General features: G+C 41.0%; 1 protein-coding gene across 1 annotated transcript in view; it reads right to left on the minus strand.

Moving 5' to 3' along the window:
- Positions 1-8,046, minus strand: part of VIPR2 (vasoactive intestinal peptide receptor 2) — a 64,632-nt gene extending 56,586 nt beyond the window's left edge. The window contains exons 1-2 of the mRNA XM_068673465.1: positions 7,705-8,046; positions 4,759-4,861 (exon numbers count right to left, since the gene is read on the minus strand). Of these exons, the coding sequence (XP_068529566.1) occupies positions 4,759-4,861; positions 7,705-7,758 (157 nt within the window). The 5' untranslated portion in view covers positions 7,759-8,046. The remainder of the gene's footprint in view (positions 1-4,758; positions 4,862-7,704) is intronic.
- Positions 8,047-8,530: the final 484 nt, after the last annotated feature.

Consider the following 8,530-nt stretch of genomic DNA (forward strand, 5'->3'; position numbering starts at 1 on the left):
TGTGTGAAAGGAAGTTCCTTGGTCCCCCTATCTTTAAACTCCACTTTTAATGCCACCTCAGATAACTCTAAGCAGTGCTGCAGTCTAAACTATTGACTCATCTTACAGAGAGAACAGCTGCAAAAAAAAAACATTAACTGATTAAAGACCTTGATGAGATTGGGAGGATTAAGAAAGAGGGAACCTTGAGGAGGTTCCTTTTCATGCAGCAGAAGAAAGACCTCATCCAGCTTTGTGTACATCTCTCATTTGCTGATGTGGAGGAGAAAGTGATCTTCAGGCTGCTATACTTACACTCACAGTTAGTCCTTCAGACATATGTATGTGTGTATATGTGTGGGTTTGGAATACACGATAGGCACCTAACTGTAGAAATAACCTTAACAGCAGAGATTTGTTAGACAAACTAATTTTTAACCAATATTTGAATCCCATCATTGTGAACAGCCTTCAGAGAAATTTGGTGCTGCAATCACTGAGGGAAATTCTGGCAGTGTAATTCAGGAGATTAGATTATACAGTAACATTGCTTCCTCTTGCTTTAAATTTATGAATAAGTGAACATATCATTTTGGTAGTCCTGTCCATTTTAATGTCCCATTACTAGGGGCATTAAGAAGCTGCTCTTTGAAAGGTTTATGAAATTCTTTCCAAAGACATTTTTCTTTCCATCTACATCCTTTCCCCAAAGTTAAGATGTCATATGTAAAAATAAATACATTGTCTGGCATATGGGTCTCACAAAAAATATTTTGGAAAGCAAGAAATGAAAAGATTTATTTAACTGTGTAGCCACTCAAGCCAAAATGTTTTATTTTTTTTTTAATTGACTTCATTTGTTCATACTGAAATCATTTTATAACTTTTTATTGTAAAACTCTTTCATAAAGCCTAATAACTGAGTTTCAACATTGTTGATTATAAGATTTCAGTTTTCATTTAAAGGTGAACAGAAATTAATCAATTGTTCTATAAAGGTAAAATTATAAATACTGAGCAAAGACAGAAACTGACAGAGTATTTTTGTGCATTTGTAATCATTTGTATTGGGATCTTTTTGTGTGTGTGTGTGTGAGAACATAAGTCATGGGTAGAATGTAAAATATGAAATAGTGTTTTCTCATATGAACCTCAAAGCCCATAAGTTATGGGCAACTTAGAATGGAATTATTCTGCCCTTCAAAAGCAGGACAGCAACACCCAGAGGCCTCTTAGGCTTCAAGCTCAGGTGCATCCATACCTTTCATGTCAAATTATAGAAGGAGAAAACAAATGTGGATGGAAGCTAATGCTGTCTACATAAAATAAACAACTAGATTTGCTAAGATCACGATCACTACACAAACGAAGGCACTGCCATGGATCCTTGGAGAGTGTCTTTTTCCTTAAATGGAGTGTAATACTCTCCACTATGGAAGTAAGGCTAATGCCTGAAATTCCCCCAAAGGGTGCAAATGAGAAAGTCATGTGCTTTTAATACATCCTTAACATTGTTCAGAGGATTTTTACACAGTATTTATGCAGTGTTTCCTTGCAAAACCCACTATTGCTTTATTAAACCATGAAGCAAGCAGGTCCTCCATGGACTTCATCACCAATCATTTTAGGCACACTACGGAAATTATGCAGTGAAGTAACTCTTCAGCACTTTATAAAGCAGCTCATGATGACTATAACATTGTTTTATGGTGTCAAAAAAAAACACAAAAAACAACAACCCACAGTCATCATTAAATCTTTCCTTTATGTATTCCTAGCACAGAGATGCGAAGTATTAGTACACATACAGTATTCCACATGTAGTTGCTATTTAGGCCAAAGGGACAAACTTCCTGTCCTATGAACTTCGGACCATCCAAAACTCATTAACTGTGCATGACAGTCAAATTCTGGAGCATGTTACACAGAGATGTGAAGGCTTCATGGGTTCTCAAGAAGTTAATGGAAAAATTCCCACTGATTTTGATAACATCTCCAGTAAACCTGCATTTCCAAATTCTAGACAGGATCTTGGATTTCACTGTAACTTTTGTCAGGCAGGTATCATATACTGAAGTCAGAAAAGTGTGACAAGGGTTGTATAACTGTCTTTCCTGTTCAGGAAAAAGTGAAGTGGGTTTTGTGGATTTATTGTAATGAATTATGTTTCAAGAGCAATACAAGTTTTAGGTGTGCAGCTAGAGCTTGGACTAGTTCCAGCTTGCCAATTTTCATTAGTAACTCTTCTTTATTAGCAGCCAGAGTATCGCTGTGAAAATCTGCATGTCTCTGTTCAAAATACTCCTTATATCTTAGTATGAATTCAGAGATTTTATTTGGAAAATAAGGACACATTAATATTTTAGTAAAAATATTTTTAACACAGGCTCTTCTGGACAGGTTGTTGGTAAAGGTATCTATAACATGAAGCATAGGATAAATTCTCCTGTAACATTAAACATAAAGTTTATTACCATACAGGCTTTATTACAGTCTCCTACAAAATGGAATATTCCGTTTGTTTCAGTCATGCATTCAGTTAAATTCATAAATTCTTCCACTGCTCTTTTATCTCTACCTGCACGGCTAAATCAACAGCATCAAAGACACTGTCTGCTTCCAGGTTATAAAGTTCTTACACAGCATTTTGTCTTCAGGAAACCCCACTCTTCCAGTGAGAAGAGGCTTTGAAGGAAATATTGCCAGAAAACCTCTTCACCAAGGAAACCCAAAATAAAACTGGCATGCATGACAAAGATATCCTTAGAGCAGCCCAGCATCTGAATCACAAAAACACATCTTGAAGAAAACTTCACTTTCAAAGCCTGGTAATAGCTAATAGTGAATTTACTAATTCATAATTTAATTCATTAAGCTAGGCTAGTAATTATTTCTCCATATGGCTTCACACTGGTATTATCTATGTGACAGACATCTCTCTTATCACTCATATAAATAAAAAAATCTAAATGTAAATAAATTATTCCATTAAGAATTTGCTTGGAAGAGAATCACTTATTATCATCTTTCTAATTACTGATCTGGATTAATCAAAATGAGAAATGATAGTAAAATACAAACTGATGATGATCCTTTTAATCATTGCATACAGATTGGTATTAGAATGTGCACTGAGGGATTTACAAATTCAAATCAAGAAAAGAGGTGGAGAAGGGATTATGATTTGGGACTTTTGTTTATGCTCAAAGGGCACTGCAGATGGCAGGTCCTTGATGTATCACAATCATCTTCAGAGACTATTCAAAATGGATAGATTATGGAAAAGCAAATATACTACATATCACTTAATTCAGCCAAGGAAAAAATACTGCACTGCAAGAGTTGCGGTCTTGCAAGGAACCAAGTTATTCTGAGATGATATGTAACAGCACTACAACAGCAAAATGCAGGACAGCAATGAGAAATTTCAACTAATTTGAAGTGAAATCCTTCCAACCACTTGAAAAGCATTTGACAACAGAAAGTTAATGATTAGTTTCAGATGTGACATTACTCTGCAAGAATCAATATTTTCTTCTGAATCCCAAAATGTGCCCTTAGGTCTAAATTTTCGTTCCATTTTTTGTACATCTCACTGAGAATCCACCTTTCCTTCAATATTCTGCATGTTACCAGAGGAGTGTTGGGCAAGTAACATATACAAATGAAGCACTCCAAGAAGCACTTTTACCTTTTCACTGGGAGGGACATAGAGACTGCTGTCTGCTCACAAATTCTGGCATATGGCTTACAAAATATAACTAATTACAAAACATTAGTACCTTTGGCAGTTAAAACAAAAACAAAAAACAAACAAACAAACAAACAAAAACCACTAATACACAAATGTAATAAATACAGATTCTAACTTTCCTAAAAAGACCAACTTAACCAAGTTCCTGGCATCCTACATACACTAATGTTACAGATTTGCTTTTCATTTTCTAGCTGGATTTATCTGTCACCTTCACATTTTTCTTGCTGAACAAATGGCTTTATCCACAGCACCAGCTTAAAAGAAAACTGTCATACTTTTCCATTTGTTTGTTTTTGACAAGATTATATTGTACTCACATGAAACTGTAGCAGGGAAATCTAGGAAAATTTAAAATAAAATTAAAAAAAATAATAATACATATATACATACATTCTCCTCTTCTCTCTCTTTTTTTTTCCTCTGTCAAATTCCTGTCAGCTGTATCTGCACCTGTATATTTCTTTCTATCTAGACAGAAGATAAAAATGCTACCGTAACAGAGTAAATTAATTTTCTGAATGTAACACTAGTGTCCAATTTTTCCTTTGCATGACTGTGGCCTTATGCAGGTGAATCTGATCTCATGTCTAAAACATTGCTCAGAGATCATTCCTGCCACAAGTATTTTACTTTCAACCAGTAAGACACTTGGAATGAGACACTTGGATCCAAGGCTTTCAACTTTTCTCAGACTTGCTCTTTCTGCTGGCCCTATCATCACCACCCTGCAGCTTCTCTGTCTGTGAAAAATAGTAGCAGCAACACCCTAAAACATCAGTGCGAATTTTCTCCCATCTAGCATGCCTAGCCCAGCACACCTCTCACCACATGTTTGCTGTGGCTGTAATTTTAAGGCAAAAAGCTTTTTAAAGCTTTTTTTTTTTTAATGCATTTTAAAATACATAGAAATTATAAGCACAATACAAAGAAATATGACAACTGCAATTGAGCTAGCAAAGAAGGTAAAGGGAAAAAAACCTCAGTACTCAGTTGTCTCGACGTTACAGCTCATCTTTTCTTACCTTTGTAGTCCACTGGTTTGGCATTCTTTAGAAGTTCCATGCACCTTGTTTCCTCCTTGTGAATCTCCAAATGAAATCTGCATTCTGGATGGACACCATTCACCTGTGTCAAATTAACAAATGGGCCAGAGTCTTGAGACATGAATTAAAATGCTTTATAAAGAATCCAACTACCAATAACAAAATCCACAAGTTAAACTGATACTATTTTTGCCTAAGTATGTGCTCAACATTTTATGCACACAAACGGTGCCCATTTTAGCTTCTCACGCACTGACTTTTCAAAACAAAAGGTTAAAATAATGCACTAGAGCATACACTAATTCCTGCCTGCAGCATTCTAAGGCTAACTGTCATTTACAAGAAAATATTTAACTTTGTAGTGCATTTGCCAATACTTTCTTCCTCCAACAAAACAATGAGTTAAACTGAAGCAACAAAGTAAACACAGAACATAAAAACAAATCAAACTGCATTATCTTTGACGTGGTAAATTTTGATTTTCATCCCTTTTCCACCATGTATATTTTATATCATGAAGGCCTCAGAACATGATTATTTGATTCAAGCAAGTCCTACACAGGAGAAAAAAAAAATAAAAAATTTAAATGAACACAATATTGCCTTTACTCACTTACGGCCCTGCCCCCATTTACTTATGTCCACGGGAAGAGACAGGGATATAGATGGGGAGAGAAACAAGACACTAGGAAGCTGTGCTGATATCAGTGGGATTCACAGAGATCATAATGAAATAAAACATTAATATGCTATTCTTCAGTCATTCTCACACTTTAAGTTACAAAGAAAAGGGTGACGTCTCTTATTTTTTCGGGGAGACATTTAATAGCAGGATCTGCTAGTAGTCTCTGGTTCATCAGACACTATTTTTCAAAATTGCAATACTTAACGAAGCTGTGATTGGGAACCTGGAATTCGGAGTTAGGACTGACAGCCAGGTTACTCCACAGGCTCCCTGTGGGCAAGCCAGTTGCACAGCTTTTAAAAATACACCATGATAACCATAAGCACAACATAGCTTAACCGTAAGATAACAGCAGAAGATGCTACAGAAACTCCAAAAATCTGTCTCTTCTCCTCAGAATTTGTCATTTCATCATCTATGAAAACAGAACCTTACTTCCATTTCCCGTATTTTGACCATTTAAATTATAAGCTGGACAGGTATTTTTTTAAAGGAATTTTTACAAATCCTTAACTTAAATTAGGATTCCTAGCTGTTACCATAGAAAGTTCAGAGTTAAACTGAAAATAACAGCATATTGTTATGTATTATGTGCTTTACAGATAGCTCCTACTTAGAATAAATGTAAACATAATGACTTTTACTGCATTTTCCTTCCACATAACAGATTTTGTAAAATAAATAAATAAATAAATAAAATAATAATTTAAAAAAATGTTATTTTGTCAATTGCAAGCATTCACTAGCTGACTGTAGACCTCTTACTCATCAAAAAGTATGAGAATTAATGGGTGTTGGAAGGGTGGATTCCAGTTAATGGCAATGTTAAATAAATGAGGAGTAAATCAAAGCAGCTACTGCCCTGAATGAAATTTACAAAATAAGTACTTAGAAAAGAACCACAACTTTCCCACTACTGGTGATCTAATATTGAAGATTACTTCAAGAACATAAATTTGGTAGTACCCTAAGGTAATGCAACATTACTTTTCAGACACGGGATGCATGCCAAACTGTAACATACTTTGTTCCAATACACAGCCCAGTTTTCTTCAGCTAAAAAGATTTAGGGCTCAAGACTGTGTGGCACTGATGGTGTCCCAAAACACATCAAGAACCCCAAAGTGAATTTTGAGGGCACTCACCACCCTTCAGGGCCGGCCAGATACGCGTCTCTGTCTTTCCTTCTGCTTTACCAAGTGTAGGTTATTCTTTGTAAGTAGTGATTACTGACCTGTGTGCACTGTAGTGTGCACTATAAAGGTACACAGGGACTTGGAAATCCAGCTGAAGAGTCTCTCAGCATTCTTAGTGGATGAAAAACCTTTAAGGCACCCAGAATAGCAATTGGTCGGCAAAAACATTTCGTTTGACAAGTAGTTTACATTTACCTTCAGCATGTTTTCCCAACTCTTGTTGGAAATGGTCTCAGATTTTAAATTTACAGTAACAAAGCGGTTAGATTCAGAGGGTAGATTTTTATTGTTTGAGGTCATGTTTTTGGAGACATTGTACTTTTAAAGACTGAAAGAAACTGAAGTTTCTTACAACTGAAGAAACACTTAAAAATATACAGATGTGGAAGGAAGATACCTTAAAAGAAACTATTTTAATATTCTGAATGCTTTTTTTATGTTACTATCACAGAGGAATTATCCGTGCACGTATTACAATTGCTAATGACCCTCCAGACCGTACCACGGCAATGCTCTGCGGTGTCTGTGGAAACTCTCAGTGAAACAGTTTTCAGGGACAGCCGAAGTAACAAAAAAAAACCGTGAACAACCCACAGCCACCGGGAACAAGCCCCAATAACCAGGAACAAGCCCCAACCCCCGGGAACAAGCCCCAGCCGCCGCCGCCCGCTCCCCTCAGCCCCGCTCGGCCGGGGCGGAGCCGTCCCGGCCCCTGAGGAGCGGCCGGGGGCGCGGGGTCCCCCCGGCACCGCCACCTGCCGGGGTGCCGGCGGGGCTGAGGAGCCCCAAATCCCTGTTGAGAAGTGGGGGACGCTCGCCGTTCTGCAGTTACAGCGGGACAAGTCGCGTATCTCCCGCCCGGAGACAGTTTGCCCAGCCGAGGTCTCTCGCACCTGCTACGGCTGCCTCGGAGCCCCCCTCGGGGGGACGGGGGGAAGCTGCGAGGGAACCGCCACGGGCGGCTCCGGGACAGGAGCGGGGCAGACGGGGCTGGAGGTGCGGAGCGAGGGGCGAGCGTTGCCCTCCCGCCGCAGGGTGACTTACCGGCCCCAGGCTCCAGCAGAGGAGGAGGAGGAGGAGGATCGGCAGGTTCCTCATGCCAGCCAAGCGCCGTTGGGCTCCGCTTGCCCCCTCGGAAGGCGGCGAGCAGGAGCCGGGTCCCGCCGCGGCACCATAGGGCCCGGGGGCCGCCGCTGCCCGGGGGCGCCGAGCCGAGCCCCCCGCCCCGCGGGCGGCCGCCGCCCTGCGGCTGAAGGCAGCTCCCGCACCTGCCCCCGCCGCCGCCCGCTCCGGCGGCCGTCAGCTCCCGGCCCCGCCGAGTCCCTGCCCGTCTCTTCTCAGCTCCTCCTCTACGCCCCGGCTCGCTTCCCTCCCGCTTCTCTCCTCAGCCCCTCTCCGCCGCTGCCTTTTCTCCTCCTCCCCCTCGCCGCCGCTCCCGCTCCCCCCCATGAGGTGCGGGTCGCCCCCGCCGCCCCTCAGGTCGCCGCCGTGGGGCTGTGGGCAGCGCTCGGCCCTCGCTGCCAGCCTCCAGGAGCCCGAGAAGCCCTCTCAGGCTTCTTTTTGAGGCTCCCGGGTGCCCGTCCCGACGGTGTGCCGGGGCACCGGTGCCAGCTTTGGGATTTTGGGGTCCCTGCTGCCTGTCAAAGCACCGAGGCGATCGGGCGCGGTGCCCCCGGAGGAGACACGCACACACAAGCCTACACGGTGGGGTGGGGTCGGACAAGAGACCCCTGGGCAGATCAGCAAAACCTTTCGTGCCACCTAGCTGTTTTTTTTTCGAGGCACAATGTTTTAAGGCAACTTTGTAAGATTGCCGGGCGGTTTGTACTGGGTGTAGATCTTGCTTTTGCCTCACAAGGCATTTGCAATA

This window comes from Anas acuta, chromosome 2, assembly GCF_963932015.1.
Source record: "Anas acuta chromosome 2, bAnaAcu1.1, whole genome shotgun sequence".
In the NCBI taxonomy this organism is placed as follows: Eukaryota; Metazoa; Chordata; class Aves; order Anseriformes; family Anatidae; genus Anas; species Anas acuta.